This window comes from Sesamum indicum, linkage group LG8 (genome assembly GCF_000512975.1).
Source record: "Sesamum indicum cultivar Zhongzhi No. 13 linkage group LG8, S_indicum_v1.0, whole genome shotgun sequence".
NCBI lineage: Eukaryota > Viridiplantae > Streptophyta > Magnoliopsida > Lamiales > Pedaliaceae > Sesamum > Sesamum indicum.
This window is the reverse complement of record NC_026152.1, coordinates 10,277,640-10,304,711: the sequence shown is the minus strand read 5'-3', so window position 1 is coordinate 10,304,711 and position 27,072 is coordinate 10,277,640. Positions and strand designations below refer to the sequence as shown.

At 31.5% G+C, this 27,072-nt stretch overlaps 1 protein-coding gene and 1 pseudogene across 3 annotated transcripts; both read right to left on the bottom strand.

Annotated features, from left to right (window-relative positions):
* Positions 407-3,555, bottom strand: LOC105168179 (CLAVATA3/ESR (CLE)-related protein 25). Of its 3 annotated transcripts, none has more exons than XM_020695869.1 (3): positions 3,417-3,554; positions 2,997-3,303; positions 407-600 (listed from the first exon to the last, which is right to left on the bottom strand). In XM_020695869.1, exons 1-3 carry the CDS (start codon positions 3,472-3,474, stop codon positions 564-566), a joined length of 402 nt encoding a protein of 133 aa, XP_020551528.1. In that variant the 5' UTR covers positions 3,475-3,554; the 3' UTR covers positions 407-563. The 3 variants fall into 3 exon arrangements, with proteins under 3 accessions (XP_020551528.1, XP_011086437.1, XP_020551527.1); XM_011088135.2 differs by having other exon boundaries at positions 407-603; positions 3,417-3,545; XM_020695868.1 differs by lacking the exon at positions 407-600 and having other exon boundaries at positions 2,443-3,303; positions 3,417-3,555.
* LOC105168178 lies at positions 17,274-20,332 on the bottom strand (annotated as a pseudogene).

The following is a 27,072-nucleotide window of genomic DNA, read 5'->3' as shown; positions in this document are numbered from 1 at the left end:
ATAAAGACGTATGTTATTTTTTTCATAGGAGGGTAATCTGCTCGGATTTAATGCAATTTATCCCCTATGATGTTACAAATTAGCAAATTACCCCCTATGAAAAAACTAGCAATTCACCCCTCTGTATTTTTCTAAAAGTTATGTACTTTACCCCTATCTATGGAGGTAAATTGCTCGGTCTAAAAAAAAAAAAAAAACACACAGAGGCTAAATTGCGAATTTTAAACAACACAAGGGGTAAATTGTAATTTTTTTCAATAGGGAGTCATTTACTCATTTGCAATATCACAAAAAAATTACTTGCATTTTTTTCGGATCTGCTCATTTGCAATATCCTGCAAGTTGCTTGCATCAAACTTTACCCCCTCTCAAACTTTTTTTAAGCTGATAGTTGGAAAAAAAAAGCTTGAACAAGCTAAGATTTCTCAAGTATTAATAGTCAACAAAACTCATATCCTACTTGAGGAAATACATAGGAGAAGGCATGCACATATATATATATCTGAGCCACTTTCTAATTATTTGTGTTGAAGCTTCTCCAATTTCTCCTGCAGCTTAATTAATTAAGCTTGGGCTGGTGGTTGATGAGAGTTGCCAGCTCTTCTGTTACAACATGTTAAATTGATTCATTAGTTTGATAATTTATTTGGTATATGTACATATAAAGGAAAAGTATTATTTTAGTACGCTAAGTATGTTTACTTTTAATTTTAATTTAATAATTATGTTCATTTTTGTTTAGATTCAGTAACTTACGAAATTGCTTACTTTTAGTCCTCTGGCAGATTTTCGGATAAATTTTACCCCTATGCAAATTTTTGAAAGGCAGTTTTAGTCCATATGTACTCATAAGGGTAAAATTGTCCGAAAATCTGCCAGAGGTCTAAAAGTAAGCAATTTCATAAGTTATTGGATCTAAACAAAGATGGACATAGTTATTGGACTAAAATTAAAATTAGGCATACTTAGCGGATTAAAATAATACTTTTTCCACATATTAAATAATTAATTCATGATATATGATAAAAAAAAAGGAAAAAAATTGATCATTTTTTCGAAGAAATAAAAAGATCGTACATGTATATACGTCAAAGTCTGAACAAATTAAGGAGGTGTTTACAGTAATTAAAAGAAGTGCGCACCAGTGTTTTTTGCTTAGTATAAGCTGAATATTTTGATTTGAAATATCTGCTTTTGAACTGTTTAAATTAAGCTGATTTAAACTAAAAGTTATATGTGACTCCTTATCAATTTCTGCAACTTTTTGACAAAATTATATATATTAAATTATTTTTTCAAACGCTCCAACTTCGACTTTTTTTTTTTTTTATCAACTTTTTCACTTACACTCCTAACTTTCACTACAATTAAGCTTACACCTTATTTTAACTATGAAAGTAAAAGCTATTGACAAACACACCCTAAGAATATTCATACATAACACAATTTTTAAGTCCCAAAGAAAAAAAAAACATATTATGTATCTAAGAATATGAGTTGTTAAAGTATATATAATAGCTAGTATGAGAAATTTACTTTATAATATAATTCCAAGACAAATAATTAATCACTAGATATATAGCATAAAATTCCTTTTTGGAGAAATTCATTTTTCGTCCTATAATTTGGGGATAGCACTTTTGGTCTGTCCCGGTTCGAATTTTGCAATTAGTGACAATATATATATATATATTTAAAAAAAAAAGTAGTACATTTGGTCCAATTTCTTTTTATAAATGCCAATTTTATCAGGAAAAATGGGTTGTCACGTGTCAAGCATGTAAATTGACAGTTCCCGATGGAAATTGTCTCATATGTGTTACTTTTTTAAAATTGTTATCCTTTATTACAAATTAAAAGTGAAGTGAACCAAAATTGTCACTCCCACACAATTATGGGACGAAAATTGCATTTTTCCGTTCCCAAAAATACCACTAGTGTGGGGGCATTTATAAAGCTATGGTACTTATTTTTTGTTGGGCAAAGTGCTTAGTGTAACAATAAAGGAGGGGTGAAAAAGGGAACACAAAAAGAAAAGATGCAGCATAAAAAGGTTGAAACCCTCAAAAGTGCAGAAAATACAAAAATTAAATGTTTAAATTATGAACTTTAATAAATCTGATCAAGAGAGGATAAAGAGGGAGAACTCTTTTATTTTTTTTTGCTTTATTTGCTAATATATATAATTAACATGCACCACACAGCAATACTCACTGCTCAGTTAGTATAAATTATTCTTTAAAATATATATTTGACATATATAAAAAAAATAATTGTTTCCTACATTATAAATTATTATATCTTAAAATCACAGTAAATCAATACTATTTATTATGATCAAACGAAAGTTAATTTAAATTTGAACTATAATTAGTTTATATTTGTCATGGTTTTTAGCCGGCCAATATTTTATGGTTCCCATGCAAAAACAACGGCTAATACTCAATGTGCAGCCACAATTAATTAATATCATATAATTTTTTATTTTTAATTATGATAATTAATCATAATAAAAATGCATGCATATTTTCTCTAGAATGTATGATATATGAGATACAAAATGAAATGGGAGATTGGAGTAGAGGATTTAGAGACTGTTAACAGCTGCAAACCTAATTTTTAATTAGACATTCATATGGTAATTATTGAGTTAGTAATATATATTTATCAATTTTCAAGAATCAAGAAGATGAAGCAATTTTAGGTAATTTGTACCGAAGTATAGGATAAATTATATCGACACTTCTTGAATTTAAATCTAAATACCTAAACATCGTGTTCTTTGCAAATTACAGATACAGCCCTCTAAGGGGGCCGGTGTCAATATAATGTATACCAGAGTTACTTGTAATTACAACTACAAACTCAAATAGTGTACTTATAAATTTATAAAGAGAATAAGATATTTGTGTATTTGGACCTAAGATCAGGAGCGCTGAATATAACATGTCAAGGAAATATGAGTATGTAAAGGAGATTGAAAACCACAGACACACCTGTTATGAATGGGGTCAGGGCCATTAGGAACCCTCCTTTTGCTCATGTAGTTGATTTCAACCTTTGAAAGAACCCTATCCGTCCTCCTCCCTAACCCCGCACTCACCTCCCCATGATCAACATGCAAATTCACATTTACACCGGCCCGACGTCCACCGTTGGCTAGTCCGGTAGCACCGTCCTTCGTTTTCCGTACACCGGCTCCACGACCACTAGCCCCAACGATCAAGAACCGAACGACTCCTAGCAAGAAGAGCAGCCGGAGAAACGCCTTCAGGAACTCGCTAGTACTACTCATCTCTCTCTCTGTTCAACCCAACTCCCGTGTTTATATACTCGTCAACGACACAAGAATGTGTCGGAAATAATAGAAAAATGTAAGAAAATTAGATTTTATATCTGGGTTTGTATGAGTGTACCTAATAGTGGTGCATGTATGTGAGAGCACTTTGAGGTTTTCTTTTTTGTTTGCTGCATGGCTAGGATTGTTGGTTTTCTTTATAGATTTGAGTGATTCTGGTTTGCTTTATCGATTCTAGAGAGAGAAATGGATGAGAGAGAGAGTAGATGATGAACTTGACATGGGAGCAACATATTTGCTTTATGTATATAGGCGAAATTATATTTAGGGTAATGTAATTTTTAGTTGGTTAGTATTTTTGATTTTATAATTTAGTTTATTTATATATATAAATATATATTATGAACGTAGTTATAAACATTTTATATTTGGTCCTTTTTTTGATAAATTTAGTCATATTTTGACAATTTTGTTCCCCTTCACACTGTAATAACTGTCATTTTTCGTCATGTAACTATGAGTTAGAAATAAAATTGTCAATACAGGACTAAGTTTATTTAAAAAAAAGACCAAATATAAAATATTTACGATTAAATTCGTGGAAAAAAAAAGACTAAATATGCAAATTCAATAAGTTACAAAATAAAAAATGTTAATAACTTAAAGTTATTAGACAAAAAATGTAATTTTACAATGTGTATATATATATAGATATATATACTATATATGAGGCACTAACACTGTTATACAGCTTTCTTGTGCTTCGATTTGTGCAATTTCATGCACATAAATGTACTTTGCATGACCCGTTACGTAATTTTAGTTCTGGTCGGGTAAATGTATATAGACACCATATATTACATTAATCATCAATTATAAGTAGCTTTTCTTGCTGAAAAAATTATAATTTTTGTCCTATACATATAATAGAGTGGCAATTTTGATTTATTATAGAAATTCAATTTGTCAATAAAGGACAATAATATAAAAAGAATGGCAAGTTGACGACTTTTGTTTCTAAAATATGCTAATTTGATTGGAAATATCACGTGTTTCTATAGATGCGTCAATTTTTAATTATAAAAAAACACAATACTATTATTTAACAATAAAGATATACATTAATAGTTCAATTAAATCTTACCCCCAAAAAATATTAAAAAATTCTCCCTCGAATAAATTTCAAGAATCTATGTATGTAATTTCCCGTACGTGCGCGTATTCTCAAAATTATGCCTCTTGTCGGGATGATCTCATGTTATTAATATATATGAATTTTTCGATCACACGATATATGAATATTGATGTTATAATTATGATTTAAACTACTTATATCTAATTAATTAGTTAATTAGAGTATAATTATTTATACTTAAATTTTCCTTGTATGTATATATCTAGTAAATAATAATGATATATGATAATTATTCATGAAAGGTACGTAAAGGTAGATGCATTATGTGGGGTAATGGCGGCTAGTTAGGAAGTAGCTTTTGTGGGCTGAAAAAGGGAAATAATAAGATGGATACCAAGCTTCAAATAAAAGAGCATAAGAATACACTATTCTTAAGTAATTAAAGTAACATGCTTTTTTAATTTGGTCACTTTGGATGCTTTGCATGGAGGACAATGCATCCAATTATATTCCTATACATATACACCATAGTTTTTTAAGTTTATCAAGATTCATATATATATATATACATAGAGGGTGAACAGCAATTTACCATCTGTGTTATTGAAAATAAGTACATTATTATCCTCTGAAAAAAAAATAAAGCAATTTACCCCTTTGTACTTTTTAAAATAAAACAATTGACCTGCTTATACAAGGAGATAAATTGCTTCATTTTAAAAAAATATAGGAAGGTAAACTATTGTATTTTAAAAAGTATAAGGAGATAAATCGTTATTTGTTTTTTTTATAAGAAGATAATTTGCTCATTTGCGATATCATAAGGGGTTGCTTGCATTTTTCTCTATATATATACATTTTGACCACTCAAATATATATATATATATATATATATATATTAACCTTATTTTATGTGCATGAATCTGTATTTTTTATATTTTTCAGTCACAAAAATAAGAAAGCAACGGTTAGCACTCACGACCTCTAATTCATTTTTCTCGAAAGATTGCGTCTATACTTGTTTATCAATCAATGTCTCTGTATGTAGTTGATCTACTGTCTCTGATATTCAAAATCCAACAACATAAGGATCAATATACGAGTTAGGACGTTCGTCCAGGCCAACCAAGTACCTCGACAAAGATTCAAACAATATAATGGGTGTGACAAAGACCGATCTTTATTACCACAGTAATTTATGGTGCAAAGATTTTGATTTTCTCACAACAATTTTGTTCTGCATGATTTCTATAACAAGGTCAGCAACTTTGGAACATTTCAATATTTTTGGAATAATCATTGATCTCTTTGTTTTTTTAATCCAATTTGCTTTGCGGGGTTGGAATGATTAATCAATTACGGTGGTGTTTACTTGGGTTGAATAAGTAGATTTATACATTTTCATTGTTTGTTTACTTATGCATATGGGGAGTTGGGGTTCTTGCAAAAGCCTTTTTACACGATTTATTCTATCATTCAAATAACTCATATCATATCGCTATCGAAGGCTCTGTCTATTTTCCTATCTAGATGTTATGGCCGTTTACTTGGAAGGATCATAAGGGTCGGACTTAATTACTGTTTGACCCCGATTGGCATCGAGCCCAAACCCATTCGGATAAGTGATAAAATTATTACAATATCCAAATTCTTTTATTGTATTTTACAAAATAGCCCTTGCATGTTTCCCTCTCAAAGTCTGATGCTCCTTTTTCTTATGCGTTTTTTAGGGTAATAGAGTAAATTTAATCGTCATCCTAAAATTATACTTCAGAGTAAACAAAGATAATTTTTCATCCGAACACTACAACATAACTAAGCAAACGAGCTATTATTTTCGAGGTTTTTTTTTTTTAAATTCAATTATAATGTATCCCATCAATTAATTATCTCATAACACAAAATAAATGGAGCCAAAAGGGATCCATACAAGTATTAAGAATTAAATTAAATAGAAAATATAAAGATTAGAGTAGTCCACATGAGGACGTCGCGACATTCAAATTTGACATCATATAAAGTAATAATACACGCTCTTTCTCAATTATTTTAGTGCAAGTATTTACATAGAATTATTACATCAACTCATTACATAACTTACACGTCTCATATTGTTAAGATACTATATGGTCGTACGTTGTCGACATTCTAAGACTCGAGTCATGTCTGTGTTAGGCACGACCCACATAAAAAATTGTGAATTTTGTGCTATACATATATAAGTATCGAGAGACGTACGTATTTCAGATCTAATCACTTTTAAATTAATCCAACCACATTAAAGAAAATTAAAATAAACAACCTAAAAGGTCTCGTTTAATGTATTCTTTCAAATTACATGTCCAATCAATTTACGAATCACACGTATTATTTTTATACATATATATATATATATGTGATTTGGATCGACGTCTTCAAGAATTTGGTGATAATTTGACGACTTTTTGCGATACGGGTCAGGTTGATTATTTTTATTTGGATGAGTAAGGTTAGTCTAAAACACAAAATCATTAGGTTTGATAGAGTGGTTTCTATCTAAAATCATTCGATACTTAAGTTAGTATATATTGAGTTCAATGTTATAGGGGTTGCAGAGTGCGATTTGATAGTAATAAAAGATATAACTTGGGAAATGATTCAATCAGTATTTATAGAAGCTTATGTGCCAGAAATCGTACTAGCCACGTGTCATTTAAATAGTCATCGAATGGGTTTGAGATCAACAGTTACCAATTCATGTCATTGAATCATATGGGTTAAATTTAGGGGTGTTAGTGGGTAGGGTAAGACCCTACTCAAACCCATAGATTAATACCCAATCTCAGATCTGGACCCAACAAATATTATTAGACCAGGCCCAAACCCAGACCTATTAAGAAAATATAGATTGAGTCTCTACACATCAATATTCATGGATCTAAATACCCAATTTGGACCCAAAAATATTTTTTTACCCAATTCAATTACATTATTACTTTTCAATTGATCTACATTCAAGTGAATAAATCTAAAAAATTTAAGACATCATAACATTATTTATCGTGTAATTCTTCAACTAAGTATATTTTTTTAATCAATAAAGAATTAAATAATCAGTTATATAAATATATTATCGTGCTAGCCTTGCTAGATATATTTTTAATATCTTGATTAACAATAATGCTTTGTTGAAGACTCGAAGTGGTAAAATTAAATTTGAAAGTTTTATAATATTAAATCCAATTGCTATTAAAATGTGTAGATTGAATAGTATTATTAGATTATTTTGTAAACGGTATTATAAGTGATATATTATTTTTAAAAAATTATCGAAAAAGAGTTATTTATGAATTGATCATAATAATTCTGAATTTATCGATAAATTATAGATAAAAATAGAAAATAAAAAGAAAGAAATTTAATTTAATATTTAGTTTTTTAATTATTTTTTCTTAAATAAAAATATCAAATATTATCCAACAACATTATTAAGAAAAAAAATTGGATCCAGACCCTACGCAAACTCAAAACATTGGTCCAAAACAATGGCATTGGGTCTAAAGATCCATATATGTGTATTATTTGATCAGATGAAATCTTTCATCGGTACAAATTTAGATAGAATTTTATCCTATCCATTGACACTCAGTAATCAAATTGATATCCTTTGGGGTTTATTCATTCTATTTCCCCTATCAATATGCTCAGTAACTTGAACCACACTTAGTTGGCATGTAATTCCTACTCTTTAATAATGAAATGCTCTTGTGAAAGTAATGGAGCACAGAATATATTGATACTGACCAAAAACAAGTGGAGTTTATTACCTTGTAATTTTATTTGGGAATATCTCCGATTTTCTATTTTAAATTATTTTATATTTTCTATTTCAATTAATATATACATACATGCTATGTGTTCAAATAAAAGTTTTAAAAAAAAAATAATAATGTATAGAATTTGTGAACACGTAACGTGCATATATTAAATGAAATATAAGATGCAACAGAATATTCACAAAATAGAAAATCATATACGAAATATGACACAATAGTGCACAAACATTACATCAGTTGGAGAATCAAATGTTGAGGTTTTATTATTCGAGTCTTTTATTGTAAAATAATGCATCTTCATATTTTATTTAGTATACATATTGTCATATATATGTATATGATGTACTTAACACTACATGTGTTAAATGAAGAGATGTAATATTATTTTATAATTCAGGGTTTTGATCTGAATCTTGTATCATAATGGCTTCGTATCGAAGTTTAATCACGTTTTATTTTTATGCATGTTCGAAGTAATAATAATATGGTACGTTTAGACCAATACAAACCACTATTATATTAACGATAAAATATTAAGTAATAATAATATTTAATGTGGAAATTGTCTCAGATAAAATTCTTAGTATACAGATTAAGACTACATTTAAAAATATAAGGATATTTAATGGGTTCCACAAATAATAACATACGAGGTGAAAAGAATCATTTGCAAATCATGAAAAGAAATATAAAATCTTATCCTTTTTATAGATTCTTGCAACAAAATTTGTGCATTGTCCCCCCGGAATTCGATATGATTTGTTGTGGTTTTGGAATTACGATGAAAGAGAATTGTAATAATTAAAGGAGTGGAGGGCCAATTGGAGGCTGCTTAATTTTCTCGTACAAGCTTCTCTGTCTTGGCAAATTCGGATATGTTCTAAGTACACTTCTTAAAAGCATCAAACTATCTTTCAAGCCCCACTTTTTTCTCTCCCTCTCTTTCTATGTGTATATATTACATACGTTGAGCATGGCATATATATGATTTTCTATTGAGTCAAGTCTTAGCTCTCGTGAATAAGTTCAAGTCTTATTGAATGTGTGTATATTTATTTTATTTTATATGAATTATTATAATTTATTATTATAAAATATGGTCCATGATCCAAAAGGTAGGTCCAGCCAAATTCACCCTGAATATCACACCTGGTGACTCAGCTTAATAAATTGCCTTGACCCATTCCTTTGGTTCAATCCACTTCAGCCACCCGACTCTCCTTTTATATATACCTATTTTTTTAGCAGGTGAAAATCCTAACCCTAATTTCTTCGTCTTCTCGTCTCTTTCACTTCTCTCTCTCTCTCTCTCTCTCTCTCTCTCTTCTCGATTTTTTTCCTTCGCGGCTCTTCTCTCTCTCTGAAATCAATGTCTTCCACATATATATACCTTTGGTGGTTTATGATGTTAAAGAACAACAAGAAAAAACTTCTATCCCTTTCTTTCTTCCGATTAAAAGTTCTTTGTGAACAAATTCTTTAGTGGAAATCTGAGTGGTTCTCAGTGGACTAAATCTTGGTGGTTTTTTTGGGCTTTACAACTCGGAGGGGTTGCCGGCCGTTGGGTGGTGTTTGGGTCCCCCTATACCGGATCTAGTCCCTGAGCCAAATATTCCTTTCCATTTTTTATACTATTTTTTACTGCTTCTTTTAGATCTATTAAGTATTATTTTTATTGTTTTTCCTATTTTGTAATATTGGTCTGTATAAGGGTTTCCTAAACTCATAATCTCATGCAATACTAAATTAGGGTTTTGATTTATTGGGCTTACTACTTGTGGATTCGTCCAAGAGTGGTATTAGAGATATCGGGTTCTTTCTCCGGTGCCGGTAAAATCGTTCTTATTTTATTATCTTGCTGTGAAATATCCTTTTGATTACGCTTTGTGCCAAAAATAGCTTAGTGTGGTTATTTTATGAAAATCTGATATTTTAGTTTTGTGATTCTCGCTGTGTGCAAAAATCTTTTCTGCTTTTTGGGTCTGAAAAATTTTATATGCTTAGTGTGTTCTCTTTTCCTACTTAGTGTTTATTTTCTTCGATCAAGACCATTTACCTTGCTTATCCCTCACTTGGGCGAGACCTTGAGGCTGTCGGGTATCTAGCTGAGGTTAAGCTAAGGTTTTCATTTTATCTGTTAATAATATTTGTCTTCTGTTATATTTCTATATTTGGTAATATTTCTTCTTGTTGTTAACTCTATTACTATTCTTTTTTTATGGTTGGTTATAACTTGCACCCTTTTGATGGAAAAACAAATTTTTCAATTTGACAACAAAAAATAAAAGGAATTTTAATTCAACAAAAGGTTTTTAAAGTCATTGATGGTAAATATTTTGAAAATATTTCTGAAGAAAAAAGAATAGAAAATGATGAATATGCTTATTGTTCTATAATTTTAAACTTTTCTGATATTGTTTTAAGAAAAGTAGGAAAACAAAATACAACTAAAGACTTATGAAATAAATTAGAAGAATTATATACTGAAATTTCGTTACCTAGTAAGCTGTTTTTACTTGAAATTTTTTTTCATTATAAACTGGATTTATCCAAAAACATTGAATGAAAGTTTGAATGATTTTACAAAACTAATTCATGATATTAAACTAACAGGAGATAAAACATTGATGATTATTCTCCTATTATTTTATTAAATGCTATTCTTGAAGCCTATAGTGATTTTAAAGCTGCTATTAAATATGGTAGAGATAATATTAATTTAGGTTCTGTGATTAATGGGTTAAAAAGTAAATAAATGGATTTTAAAACAAATAAATCTAGTCAGGTCTAAAGTGAGGTAAATCACGTTAGGGGAAGAACAAAGAATAGAAACTTTGAATATTAACATAGAAGACATAGTAAAGGTAGAAGTAGAAGTAGATCAAAGTCTAGAACTAGGCATGAAAGACACTAGAGAAAGAAGATATTATAGTTGTGGTGGTAAAGGTCATTACATAAAAGACTGTAAAAAGTCAAAAAAGATAAAAATAAAGAAGATGCAAATGTAATCACTGAAGAAAATTCTAGAGAGGTCTATATGGTATGTGATGTTAATTCTAATCAATCTTCTTTAAATTTAAATGAATGGTTAATTGATTCTGGTTGTACATTTCGTGTGACTCCTTTTAGAGTAATTTTCACAAATTATAAATCTGAAAATTTTGGTTGTGTGTCCATGGCTAATGAAGAACTTTGTGAAATAAAATGTCTTGATGACATATGCTTAACTTTCGAAATTGGTTATAAGTTAACCACGAAAAATACAAGGCATGTTATTGAATTATGCCATAATTTGATTTTTTGTATTGTCCTAGAAGAAGAAGGATTTGAGATAGATGGGGTAAAGGAATTATGAAAATAATGAAAGGATGTATGATTATTCTTAGAGCTGAAAGAAAAAGAATTTTATATGCTTACTCTGTGAAATATGATATTCTTGCTGCTCTGAAAGATGATAAAACTAGTTTATGGCATAAGAAATTAGGCCACTTCAGTATAAACAGGCCCTAGAATTATTATATAAAGAAGGTATCTGATCGGACTAGAATATGATGATGTAGATCTACGATCGCGACCCCACCACGGTGCTCCCAATCTTATATATTTCCTGAGGATCAGAAAACACGTTAGGCTAGTGGGGCCGGTCCCCGATGAAGACACTCTGATGCTCAAGTTAGATTGTAGGTCGAAATATGTGATAAAGAATATCTAGGTTCATAAGAATCTCAATTACCTTTTTTCTGGTATGAGCTCTATATATTTATATAGCTAGAACTTATTATAATGAGTTGCCATATGTCATGATCTTGGGCATTGAGTCTTCAATTGGACGGCCCGTCGCTAATTAGGCACTTAGATCGCGCTCGGGGCCAAAATCTGTGATCCTGGCCATGAATCATGCTCACGGATTTCTCTCTTCCTGCCTTATCTGAAGACGAGTTGACTTAGTGGTGCAAAATCCCGTTTTTACCCTTAATGAGGGTTATATCGGTCATTTAGTAATTCCTCCCTCATCATTACTACCCCAGTTCCTAAGTGTAATTAATTACACTGAAGAAGTCGAAAGGTCTATTTCAGCTAGCAGTACGGCCGTCTTGATTTTTGAGACAACACGTGACGACTGGTAACGGGAGTATCGATCTGCGCACTACCACACGTCGCCCCAGGGATGGCTAACTCTATGAAGTACCTACCCACCTCCTATTTATATATACAGTCTTCTCATTTGAAAAAATCCTACCGACTTCATCATCTATCCGTGATCGTTGCCTTCAATCATTCAATCCAGTTTCTCATCTCCGGTTTCGACCTTGTCATTTCTAAGGTACCATGTCTCCTTCAAAGTCTTCTAACTCTGGTTCCAATTCTGCATCTATTGCTTCCTCCACTCATACGGATATACCCCCAGCTCTTCTTGAGGGTCCATCTAGAAATAGGTCACAACATGGTCGCCAGGTAGAAGGGTCCGATCCTGAAGAGGTCCCTACTTATGAAAATTTCCAATCTATGCTAGAGCATAGTCCTTGGACTGGTATAATTAGCACTGTGAAGTTAAAAATCCAAAGTATAAAGGATAAGTTCTTCATCCCTAATAGCTATGAGATCATTATACCTAGGTCATTTGATCGCATGCACCGACCTCTTGGTTTCTGTGCTTTTTCCCTTCATCATTTTGAGGTCGGATTACGCTAACCTCTAGCTCTTTATGTAGCCCAAATCCTTAGTCGTTTGGGTTTGTGCCCTATGCAGTTGTCACCTAATTCTATCTGCCACATTATTCTTTTTCATTATTATCATGAGGGTCCACCGTTTTGAGCCCAACTTCGACAACTTTTGGTCGCTATATTCTTTTACGACCTCAAAGAGATCTGAGGATTGGGGTTTCTTCTATTTGTCTGCTCGGAAAGAATGTAGATACCTCGACCCCTTGACATCTAATGTTGGTCCTTGGAAGAAAAAATTATTTTTATCCGACCACCTCCAAGTCGTGAGTGGCCCACTCCCCGACCCGGTTCCCCTTTTATATATACCTCATTCTTTAGCAGGTAGAAACTCTAACCCTAATTTGTCTGTCTCCTCGTCTCTTTCACTTCTTCTCTCTCTCTCTCTCTCTCTCTCTCTCTCTCTCTCTCTCTCTCTCTCTCTCTCTCTCTCTCTCTCTCTTCTTAATTTTCTTCCTCCGCCGTTCTTCTCTCTCTCTGAAATCCACGTCGTCCCCTTATATATACCTTTGGTGATTTCTGATGTTAAAGAACAACCAGAAAAACTTCTATCTCTTTCTTTCTTCCAATTAAAAGTTCTTTGTGATCAAATTCCTTAGTGGAAATCTGAGTGGTTTCTTGAGTGGTTCTTAGTGGACTGAGCCTTGGTGGTTTTTCTAGGCTTTGCTACTGTGAGGGGTTGCTAAACGTCGGGTGGTGTTTGGGCTCCCCTGTACCGGATTTGGTCCCTGAGCTAAATATTCCTTTCGATTTTTTCTATTATTTCTTTACTGTTTCTTTTAAATCTTTTAATTATTATTTTTGTTGTTTTTCTTTTTTTTTTATAATATTGGTCTGTATAAGGGTTTACTAAACCCACAATCTCCTATAATGTAAATGAGGGTTTTGATTCATTAGGCTTACTACTGGTAGATTCATCCAACAGTTATATATCTAGCATTGATTGACACTACAAAAAATAACTCAAAAAGCTACGAAAAAATTGATGTTAAAATTAGCGTTGACCTAATTAGCAAGTTGTCGTCGCTAATATACATTCTTTAATATATATTTCAAATAATTTGTTGTTAAATTCGTTAGCAAGTAAATTTTCATTGCTAAATTTGTTAGCAAGTAAACTTTCGTTGCTAACTTCATTAGCAAGTAAGTTTCTTGTATTGCATTATATAAATTAGCAATAGGAATTTTACTTTGTAATTAGCTTGACACAGGGGTTTTTTCTCCAGCTATTGAGCCATTTTCTTGTAATATGAATTGACGTATTGCTCAATTTATTGAAATATTGATGTAATCATGTATGCAATTACCACTTCAAAAATAATATTCTGGTCAATTATTATAGTTAAAATAAAAGGTTATGGTAAAATAGACAGTACCTCCAGTTATGCAAAGTGGCTTTTAAACATTATTTCAGTAGTCGAGACCAAAATAGAGGTCAAAATATTAGGCATAGTTAAAAATTCATGACAGATGATTTTATATAGTCAAGAATCATTATAATAAATATTTTGATCATAATTAAGACAATAACAAATATTAATTAATCATAAGTAAATTTGATTGTGCAAGATTGTGTATGGGTCATTTTTTGGTAGTGTGATTGTGTATGGGTTCTGTTCCACTACTTCCGTTGTGAAACAATATTTTGGATCAATTATATTTATACTTTTTTTAGATTTGTTCTAATTATAAATACATTAATATTAAATTAAAAATTATAATTATCCTACTTGAAGTTTGTGTAACCCCATCTAGTAGGATTCCATCTCATGATCAATTATGTTCTCAACGCAATTTTAAGCGATGATCATCCATTTAAAAAAAAAAAAAAAAAGATTTGAAACTACACTGATGGAAAAATGCAAATAAGAGTGAATTGAAAAGACAACATGAACTAATAGCTAGAGAGCCGTATGTCCAAAATAACCTCACGATCGATGGCTGAGGCTTGATGAGATAGAGGGGAGGGTTCATAAACGAGAGTCAAGGTCGTTTCTGGAGAGCAATGATCTGATGGTTTATAATTGGGCACCAATTCTTGATATTTCAATAAAAACCTTTTCTTTTTTTCAACAATAATCTTTTTTGTTTTATTTGAGGATACTTTTGTACTTTTTCACTTCTCGAGCAAGCATTTAAGGGTTTACATACATTATGTATGAAAGTTATAATTTTTAATTTTATTAAAAATATATTTATAATTAAGACAAATCTCACGAAATGTGGCTATAATCTACCCTAATATTTTTTATGAAATATTTGGCATACATACTAATTACCAACATTACGCTTTTATGTTACATCAATATACACATTCAAAAATTATTCTCATCTCGTGCAAACTTATATCATCTCAGTTTTCCATTAAAGGGATAAGATGTCAAGCAATGACTTTAATTTGCAGTATATTAGTTGATCAAATTATAAAACAAGAGAGTGGAAAATTATGCCAACCAAAAATATTGAACATGTTATTGCAGGTTGATCATTTAATAAAAGTTTGTTTTTGGCTTCTCCAAAGATTCAACAATAATTAGTGACATTAATATTAGGGTATTATAGGATATGTAAAGTGTAGGCTGCAGATAATACACATGAAAGTATTATAGGATATATATATATAGGACGGAGTAGCAAGAGTTGGAGGAGTACAAGAAGAGGGCATTTGTAATAAGAGCTTGAGTTTTAGGACATTGATTATATAAACAAACATTGATGCAAGAATCATGAATGGATGATCCTCATTCAAAGACATAAATAGATGGGTGAACACTGTTGAGAGAGAGAGAGAGAGAGGCTTACTTGGACTAATGAGTGACTCTAATAACTAAGGTTTCCCACTTTCACAGGAACTAATAATGGAGCCAAGATTCATCATCATAGGACATCCTTAAACAAACAAAGTATCACTTCTCTCCGAAACTAAGTCCCAGTTCTTGATATGGGATTCTCCAACATATTTGGAATGTTAAACTTTCTCCTTAATAGGTAAAATACCAAAAATATAAAATAAAATAAAATATTAAAAAAAAATCTTCCTCTCTTCTCCACCACCATCTTTCTCTCCACCGTTTCTTCGTCATGGATGAAAACGAGCAGCCTCAACGGGTCAGGGGGCCGGACGGGTACAACAGGCTGATGACATTGGAGATGGAAAATCAGGGAAACGCCAGCAGCACTGGAGGAGAATCCGATTGTGCATCCGAATTTAGGCAGTTCTGCTTCGATCTGCACCAGCAGTTGGAGTCAGCATGCCATGTGATTGACTGGGACCGTATTTTCATGATAGCTTTCGTCACAATCGCTATAGTTCTGGTCATATTCGCGTTCTTCCCATATTTGCGGATTCAGCTGATGAGCGATCAACGGCTCCAACATCAGTTTATTCTCAATTCATTAACAATATCAGATTTCCATGCAGCATCTGATCAGGTGACAGGGAAATGTGATGTTATGTTCAATATCAGCAACCAAGGCGATAGAAGCATATACCATGAGACTTCTGTGCTTTCCATCTTTCTGGACCATGAGTTGTTATGGGTGGCAAGAACAGGCGATTTCTTCATCGACATTGGCAACGACATCGTTTTCAATGTTAGCATAAACAAGACGACCGTTTCTGTTCCTGCTTCATTTGTGCCGACTGCTTTTGTGGAGAGCAGGACGTTGCATAAGCCCCTCCGTTTCAAATTGAAGTATGACGGGATGCTCCGGGAGGGTCTAGCCGCCTGGTACGAAGAACGAGCCCACATATACATTATTTGTGGTTGGGTCGATATGCAGTTTGTTAATGAAACTACTCTTGAGGGAGGGCCAGCAAACTGTTCTGTAATAAACTAAACTACTGTATAGGTTCTTTACTATGTTGGAGTACAGTAGTTTTTCAAACTGCTGTTTCTGTATAATAGTTTTCTCTGATCAGGTTGTTGTAGTTAGGCCTTATGATTTTTTCTCTGTACAGTGAAGAAAAACACAGAAAAGATCCGGCGGTTTCCAGAAGTTCTTCTACAGGAGTACTCTTTTTTGGTTGCTCTTAATTATTGCATAGCAATGTGCAGTGTTTTGTTGCTTTTAAGGTGGTCTGCACACTCTTCAGGTTTTTCTTACTTTTGATCTATTCAACAGTTTCAATGAAAGCGATTTTATTTGCTGCATTTGTTCAATCTGATTAATGTGTTGTTCTGGTTTCATAGTGGTTTGCTGTTCCATTTCTACCTAAAGGTATCATTGCATCAGCAGAACCAACAGTACTCGGAATCATAGTAGAAAAATCTAAAATACACAGTTCGATATGAGAAAATATGTAATGACAAAGCTTACTTTTATTCGATGAATCATCAAGTTCGTAACTACAAGCCAATTGCAAACAGCAATGACGGAGATAATACAACAAGAATGTAGAAGTTTGGAACAGGGATTTCGCAAGATCATTGATTCTATGAATCTTTCTTGGGTAAATGGACCGGAAAAAGCAAAGCCTTCTATAAAAGGGAAACCATTTTCCACACCAGACATGGAGGATTGCCGCGGAATATAAAGCTTCGATAGTACCACGTGAAACTGCTCGTACCTGATAGAGGAAAATTGAAATATATTTTGATTTGCAAGAAATATGTATGCTGTTGAGGAAGAAGCACAGTTTTTGGTGCACTATTGATGAGAATTCTTCTCATGATGTTCGTTCAAAGCCACCGCCAATTTGCATGTGCAGCCAATCTGGTGATGAACTCCTACCGTATTCTCTTGTACTTTGAGGACCAAATGCCATGCTAGAAGCATCAAATGTGTTGCTGCGCAAACTGCCAAAGAAAAGTCATGAACAGAAGAAAAACATGTAAGCACTTTTGCAAATTATCACAAGAAACTTTGGGAACAGACTGATGGAGGCGAATGTCAGAAGGGGAAACTACTGTCAAAACAATCTCCTTGAATCTATGGAAAATCCTTCTACTATGTTTGCCGAAGAGCATGTGGTGGAACCAATATGTATAATTTGATGACTGAAACTTGAAGTGACAAAAACGTTCAACCAAATTCAGACGGTTGTATATCATGTTTGAAGCACTTACATCTTTTGAAGGAAATCCATCGATCCCCCCTCTTGCATTGACTGCTTCAAGCTTCATTGACAGAAACTATGGGACGAGTGAACTGTGATTAGTGCATTTCTCAAGTGGACTTGTTTACAAACAGAGACATATTGCAACAAAACATACACATACAGACAGATGTAGAAATCTAGTGATGTACCTCAACCTGGCGTTGCAATGATTGGATGTAATTAATAATCTCATCGAGCACCAGTGCTTTGCCAATAACCTGGAACCAAAAGATCCCCTCTAAGAATTAGTTACTTTGGAAGTACCAAATTGCAGTAGATCCTTGCAATAAAGAACATGGGAAAGAAATATTTGCAAAAATACGTCCAGAGGTTATTATGGAACATCAAATCAACATAATGCAATCAAGATGGAACATCAGAGATAATCCATAACCCAGTTCATGCACATGTTGTAAATTTTCATGATTTTGCCCAGATTCTACCAATGTGGAAAAACAGATCATAAGGCATCGATGAACACAGTTCATGATAAAAGATGAGAAATGGAAAGGTTCTTGATATGTAAAGAAATGCAGCCCTACATATATGAAATCGTTCAATAAACAATACTACATGGAAAAATAAAAGCATGGCCATATGCATTTAAACCCAAAAAATTTCCATGGCAAATTCCCACAATGTAGGACTCAAAAGACATTGCGTGCCTCTTGTCCGCAAAATTTGGTCCTACATTTCAAATGGCAATGAGAAGCATAACTGATGTCAACAAAGCTTACAAGTGTGTTTGCTTACATCATGTGTTTTCATCAAACACATAACAAGAAAAAACTGAGGCATTCCTTATTCTTGATAACATTAAAAAAAAAAAAAGGTATAACATTTTCAACAAGACAATCAAGTCCAAAAGTTGTTGATGCTCACCTTATTACAACCAGGAACTAAATCTTGGAGAATTTTCATCCTCTCGCTAATCTTTTCTCTCCTAGCCTGCACCAAAGAGTGGAACAAGAGAAACCACTTAGTATCCACATTCATCATCGATTATTTATTCATCAATACTCCACTGCTAACTTATAGCATTATTCATTCACTTTACTTTTCTAACTAACAACGACATACGCCATGAAACCTCGGAAAGATTAAATCTTCACATATGAACAAAAGAGAATTGGGGTCTTGTCATTACTCTTTCAGCTAAACTGTGACTATCAGTAGCTTGACCTCTTCTCGCTCGCACGTGGATGTAGTCTTGTTTTGGCGGCTCAGCTGGTTTTGGTTGCTCCGTTCCCTTGCCTGAATTCCCTTCTCGTTCTAGTTTATTTTCATGATTCTCGTTTGATCCTACCGCCTTCAGTCTTTTACTATCACCTTTCTGATTCAGTTTCAACAATAATTACAATATTAGAACTTAAACAAATTGAAGAAATGTGTCTTTTACACATTATCCACTTACTACAATTGAAGAAGACACACAAACTCATATTATTACAAGAACAAGTACACCATATAAAGGAAACATAAATTCTTCAAGTCCAAATAAATAACATAGCAGAACACAGTCAGCCAAACATTACATACTATGAACGAATAATCCAAGCAAGTGTATCAGTATTGAATAACGATAAGAATAGTACTAGTACGAGGGTGCCTCTGTATAGACAGTGGAATAATCATAGTCAGCAGCTAGGAAATTAAAGGAGTTGTCCCAGTTAACACATTACCAAAACATTGTGATTGCCGTTGCCATTACTATTGCTGGTGGAAGCTCCTCCCTTGGCGCAGTCATCCTCGTCGCGGCGCTTCCGGGAATTATGATTGGGGGGGCTATGATTCGATCTCGGGTCCATGACCATCGGATCCAAGCCCAACCCATACGACGTCGCAGCGGCAGTCATCTGAAACCCCGGCCAGATCTCGGCGAAGTTATAAACTCCTCCGTCGTTCATCATCGCCGGCCCTTGTGGATCCATTTTTCTAACACCCGAAACAAAATTCCGCGGCCTGAGAGCAGTCACGGGAGATGAAGGATCATGAATGTATAGATAGATACAGTCAGGTGTGTATGTACAGGTGGGGTGGGGTGGGGAGTGGATCTTCTTTCCTTCAAGAATGGAGGTTGTTGGGTGCGCACAGTACACACTAGCGTACAATGGCTACCACCAGCACCAGCAGTGCGTGTGCTTCTTCTCTCACTTCACACTCCACAGAGAGAGAGAGAGAGAGAGAGAGAGAGAAAGAGAGACCTCGGGAGTTGAAAAGAAGTGACTTTGAGTGAGCTTTTCTCGGAGCGTCCAGCGTTTCATGTCTTAAGCCTTCCATGCTATTCTCCTCTACACCTGGCTCACCTGCACCCGCTCCCACTACTTCTTAATCTCCATTTATTCTAAAGATGTTCAAGTAGTTCAATCACAACCAATTGTGTCCTTTCATAAGCTATATTTATGAAATCCAATCCATCCAAAAATTAGTTCATTTTGAGATCTAATTTTAATTTATTTATCATTTTAGTAAAATCATAGTAACATACTTACCTTTTGAACAGTAGTTACGACTCAAATCGAACATTTCACAATAACACAAGATTTCTGTGATCATATCCGCATGGTTCGTACCAATAATATCACTTCTATCTTATACTTAGCATGAATAAATACGAAGCATTAAAATTGTAAAACGAACGTTGAGGAATGAATGTACATAAACACTAAAATATGTTGAATTCACGACAAATTCGCAATTTATTTTAGTTATTTCCTAACAAAGAAGACCCTTTTTTTTTTTCAAGAATAATTTGGATAAAAAAAATAGTGGTGTTTTTATTGATTTTGGTATAATTAATGAGAAAAGTGGATTAGAAGATTGATTAATGATTGTAATGGGTCCATATGTGGAAAGATTAGTGATAATGATGGTTTAGAGTTGGAGATTAGGGGTTTTTAAGGATATAATCTCTAAAGTTGGATTGATAATGACTGCCCCATCATTTATTGGCCCACATTTTTAGATTTTATGTTTTCATCATCTACCTAAAAAATCATCATTCTCTCTTCTCCTTTTGTTTTTTCTTCATTTATTTATTAAGTTTTATCTATTATTTAGAATTTGAATTTAAATATTAAAAGAAAAGTATAATATAACAAGTCTCTAGCAAAGAGGGTGTTTGGGTGAGCTAATTATGAGCTTTTTGAAATATTTTATACAATATTTTAGAGCTTATAAGGTATTGAAAGGTGGTAAGTAAATTTATTTAGAATAGAGCTTATAAGATTTGGAAATAAGTAAGTATGTTTGGTTTTATTTTCGGCCCATTCTTGATATGATCGAAACACATAGCTGTTTATTTCATTTATTGCAGTAAAAATGAATTGTTCCCTACATTATGAATGACTATAATTAAAAAATTATTGTAAATAAATATTATTCAGCACAATCAAACAAAATTGATGCAGAAAATTAAGTTTGATTGCAGTTAATTAATATTTGCTATAGTTTTAACAATAGCCAAAATATTTGTTATGGTTTTCAGCTATGGCTAATATTTTGGCCCCACTTGCAGAAACTACAGTTAATAACCGTTATGCAGCCATAGTTAATTAATAGGATAAAATACACTCTGCCCCTTGAATTATTCCTAATGTAACTCGTTCCCCCTAAATTAACAAATATAACACTTATCCCCTTGATTGGACAAAAATGCCCCTCATGTTTTGAATAATTAAATTATTTTTAATATATATATATTAGTATTTTGCATATTAAATCATCACTAAATTATTTTTTAATAAGGGAAGGATTTAAATTACAAGTATTGTATAAATTAATATATATGAGTACATACTGAACAAATATAATATAATCAATAATTCATATATGCTTTTCAAAAGAAATTGACAAATATATATGCTTAACGAAAAGTGAAATATTTTTCGAAAATGAATTGATATAAATATTTTATCATTTTTTATAAAAAATATATATTCAAAAAATTATTTAATTACTGATTTTTATCTAAAAAATAAATAGTTAATGACTTAATTTTATTACCAAATTAATAAAATCTTTTCATGAAATTGTTTTTGTGTACTTTTTGTACACATTCATTATTTAACTTTGAGTCTGTAAAATATAATAACATCGAAACTATTTAATTTACTAATTTTCTATTACTTCATTATAATTAAAAGATACTTTTTCCAATCGAGAAATTTTTTTGAACTTAAAATACAAAATTGTTAGAAAAAGAAATTCTTTGAACTATATATATAATATAAGGGCAAAATTATCCAAAAAATTAATTATAAGGGGTAAGTGTTACATTTATTAGTTTAAGAAAGTAAATGTTATATAAAAAATAATTCAGGGGGCAAAGTGTATTTTACCCTAATTAATATTTGTCATATTTTTTTTCATTTCTAACCATTGTAATTATCCATTCGGGGGGGGGGGGAGAGTAAGCAATCTCTGAAATTATTTATAACACCAACAATTATTATATAATAAAGGACTGATTTTATAATTTATGATAAGATGGTGTTGGTGGGGGTTGTCCGGCAATTTTCCACGGACAACGCTAATTGATTTTTAATAAAGTTTTTGCAAATATCAAAAGTGGTCCAAATTCATTTCTCCTCCATTATTTTTAGAGTAACATTAAATGTGCCCTAAGAAAGTATAAAAATATGTATAAGAGTGAATTTGTAATATGACAAAGTGTTGGGGTGTTTATATAATTAAAACTAATCTTAGGACGTGTTAATATAATTTATTCGTTAACTTAAGCTGAACATTGATTTTTTATTTCTTATGGGAAAATCGTAAGAATGGGGCATTAGCATAATAACCCTTCTTTGGTGTAATTATAATTGGGGAGAGGGGCCGAAATGCCCCCAGGAAGCTCAATCCGAGTAAAGCCCTTAATGAGTCTGGCAAGTAGTGGTGGGCGTTTATATCGGGTTGTTTGAATCCCGACCTGATTTGAACGTGTTTGGGTAAATTTTATAATTTTTAATTTTGAATTATCTGAACCCATTTTAAATAGATTGGATCGGTTATTAGGTAAAGATAAATACTCGATCGGGTTAATCGATTACCCGATATCTAATTAAAAAATAATAAAAAAGAAAATAGAAAATAAAATTATTTGTTGCTACTAATAAAATAATAAAGTAAAAAAGATAATGATGTATGAGTTGGTTGATCTACTTATCAAGTTATTGATATTACGAATTGAATTATTTTTTTTATTAATTTGAATTAATTGTGATAGTATACTATTTCTTAACTTAATAAATTGATATCATAATTTGTATTAATTTTCTAACAATATTTTAAAAAATAAAGTCACACCATGCATATAAATTATAATTTATAACTATAAAATTTTCAAAAAGAATACATGCTTCTAAATATATATTTGATGCTTCTTAAATTAACAAAAAAAAAAGGTATCCGATTTTATTGGGTTTGTGTCTTGTACCAATAAACCTTAGGTCCTAAATACCTGACCCACGCCTACCCCTCTTGGCAAGTGCCTCCAAAAAATAAATTGACCAAAAAAAGCCCAATCGGCCCAAATATAAGAGGGTCTCGATCGAAAAAAAGGCTTCATAGGACCACAAGAAAGCAACTTTAAATTCCCCAACTAAAGTCGAAACTCATCTTACATGGCGTCCACGAGTTGTTTAAGTGACATCCACGTAAGATTTCTGAAGGCACACCTTACAGAATTGGATAAGGACCAGTAGCCCCCTCAAGAACAAGTGGCGCCTCCAAAGAGAAGTAATTCATAAACCCTAAAAATTTAGACTCCTACTGGGAAAAAGGCCTCCCAAACCACATCCGTGAAAATTCAAGAAGGCATCCCTATTTCAAAAGATACCTTCATTCCTAGCAGACTCCCACTGCCAACCAAGAGTTGCAGATCTCCAACCGCCAATAGATAACCCTCCCCCATATTCGGGAGGGACTATTACCGAAAATCAGCATCATCTAACATTTTGAGATTATGCTCTCCAAATTCATAATCATCTCTAACCAACTTATGATCGCCTATAAATATTAAGCTCCTCCAGCAAGAGAAGATGTGCTTTTACATTTTGAACTTACATACTACAACTTTCACCTTTATTATACCACCTCAGCTGAAAGAAACTTTATTCTTTCGTACTTAGACCTTTCTTTTATATCAACATCTCACTTATACACGCAAAACGAGAAATAACACTCTAAGTTCATTCATTTGCACTTTTTTATCTTCTAACATTAATTTTATTATTTCCCACTCCAAATAGATCGAGCACCACTATTTTTTTTCTTACATCAATAATATTATTATAAATTTATAAAATAATACAATTCATTACTAGAATCAAACATTAATCGCCTTCCCGGACTTAACATAATGTTTGATCATAATGTGCCTTTTTTGCATTTCACTTTCTTAGTGGTCACAATTTGATTGCAACACCAAAGTTAGATTTGTGTATAAATCAATCTCTATTACTCTTTTTACCTAAATAAATTGCAATTTTGGTGATAAGCTTTTCTTAGCACCCTTTTTGACTCTCAATATTTCTAGCAAGTTATCAATGTTGGATTTTTGTAATAAAAGAGAAGAAACCATAAATTGAAATTTTTAGTCTCTATATCATGAATTGAGTTATAATTTGTGGGGTATAAATTTTAACATTTCAGCATTGAAATCCTATCTCCAAATCTATTCCTCAAATTCAAATCAATTTATTCAAACACACTCTTACATAATTTATAAGCTCTTAAATATTATTTTAATTAAAAATTAAAAAAATGATAGAAATTGGTTAAAATGGTCGGAGAAGTGCATGTGACTAGTCTAAGTGAATTCACTTTTTCGATCATTTCAGTAAATTTTGATCATTTTTATCCTTAAACGATAAAATTTTTAAGATTATAAGACAAAATTGTTACCCACATCCATATATATAGCAGAACGATGGTTGACCAAAATTAAGTCAATTTTGACCAAATTCTAATTGTTGACAATTTTAAATTTTTTAATTGATAAGAAAAAATCACATTGGTTAGAAACATCATCTATATATTAAATATTTATTTTGTATTTTTTATCCAAAATCTTATCTACAAGATTATAATTGAATTTTTTTAATTGTCAAAAAAAAATTATTGGTTAGAAATATATCTATTCTAAATATCTTAATTATTTATTTTGTATTTATCCGAAACCTAATCTCCAATATTATAATTAAAATTTTAAATTATCAATAAAACATAAGTGATCTATATTTTTCTAAAGATTTGGATATTTGTCAAAAAAAAAAAAAAGAGAGAAAGAAAGAAAAGTGATCTATATATTTAATAGAATGTAATAATTTTATAAAAGTAATCCTTATAAAATACAAATTTTGGTTGGTAGAATATATTGTATGTGCAGAAAAATATAATTTTCGATAATAATCAAGATAGATTAAAAATGCAAAATTATTATATTTTCCTTTAAAAATGATAAAAAAAATTATTTTACGAAATCGATTCCTTTATTAAGTAATATATTATAAAAAAATTTATTTAATTTAAAAAGAATAATAATTACATAATTTGCATAAGGTACCAACATGCAAAAAACTCTAATTTACTTTTTGCTTAATCCAAATAGCTTCTCAAAGTGAAGAAGCCATGATGGGTGAAAGCTCTCACAAGTTGCCATCATGCCCCAAACTTCCTCTACAAATTTATCGAATTTGGATAGACATCTATTATCAACGTAAAGGCCAATTCCTACTTTCACCCTAAAATAACGAATAATTATGTTTACATCCCTCGTATATGATTTATTTATATAAATTGCTTATATATTTTGGAAAATTACATATATATCTTTTAAAATTATCAATATTATTTACATAAATTATCTCTATTTTTTAAAATATTATATTTGCACCCTTTAATAATGTCAACGTTATTACAAAACTACCCGCTGCTTCTTAGCTGTCAGGAGTGGTTTTGTATTTATGCAAAATGTGGGAATTACTTTGTGTAAATATGCCATAAATCAAGGGGTGTAATTGTAATTGTAATTATCCTAATTTTTTAAACCATATAGTTCGAATTTATGAGAATTGAGATAAAGATTATTTCATTTTTGGCGCTCTTTTCAGTTCTTCTATTGATAAACTTGAGAATTTAAATAAAGATTATTTGATTTTTGGCGCTCTTTTCAGTTCTTCTATTGATAAACTTGAAGCGTTTGAATGAAAAGTGACTCAGAGATTGAAATTTCAGGAGTTGGTATAGGGTCGTTATTTGTGTTTTGTTTTTATTTTTTTTATATTTATTATTGGATAAATTATAGCCACTATTTCTAAGATTTGACATAATTATAAATATTTTCTCATTGTTTGAAAAGCTAAAAGTATCTCTGTCGATTTTAACATATGTCTACTAGAAGTCCATTCCATTATCCGCCATTAGGTTTCCGCATAATGTTTTTGGTGAATTAATCAAAATGTTCTTTTGAATTATGAATTGTAATTTTATATAATTTTTATTATTTTTATCGACTAATATTTCCAATTGATTATTTATTTTAAACCCTCAAAATTTTTAATATTTTTTCAAATATATTTTAAAAAAAAACAACAAGAATAAAGTAGTATTGTCCACCTCATCATTTAGGGGTTACATAATTATTTTCTATTTAAGGGAGTTATTTGTAATCTTCAAATAACAAAAAAACTATTAATAATTATATTAAATCTCAAAAGAAAATATAAGCTTGGAATTAGATTTGAATAGAAAAAATAAATAAATAAATAAAAGCAGTAAGTTCTCGATGTAAATTATACCAACTCCTCCAAAAACAAGAAAAAATAATGAAATACCAGCGAAGCATTATATGGTTCTGATGTGGGGCTACACGATGGTACCTTGGAACTGTATAAATGTCCCAAAACTTCTTAATTGGTTGTACAGACTCGATTCTAATCTGATTTGAACACGAGTATGTATGAATTTATGATGATCATATGATCATTCCTAGTTATGTG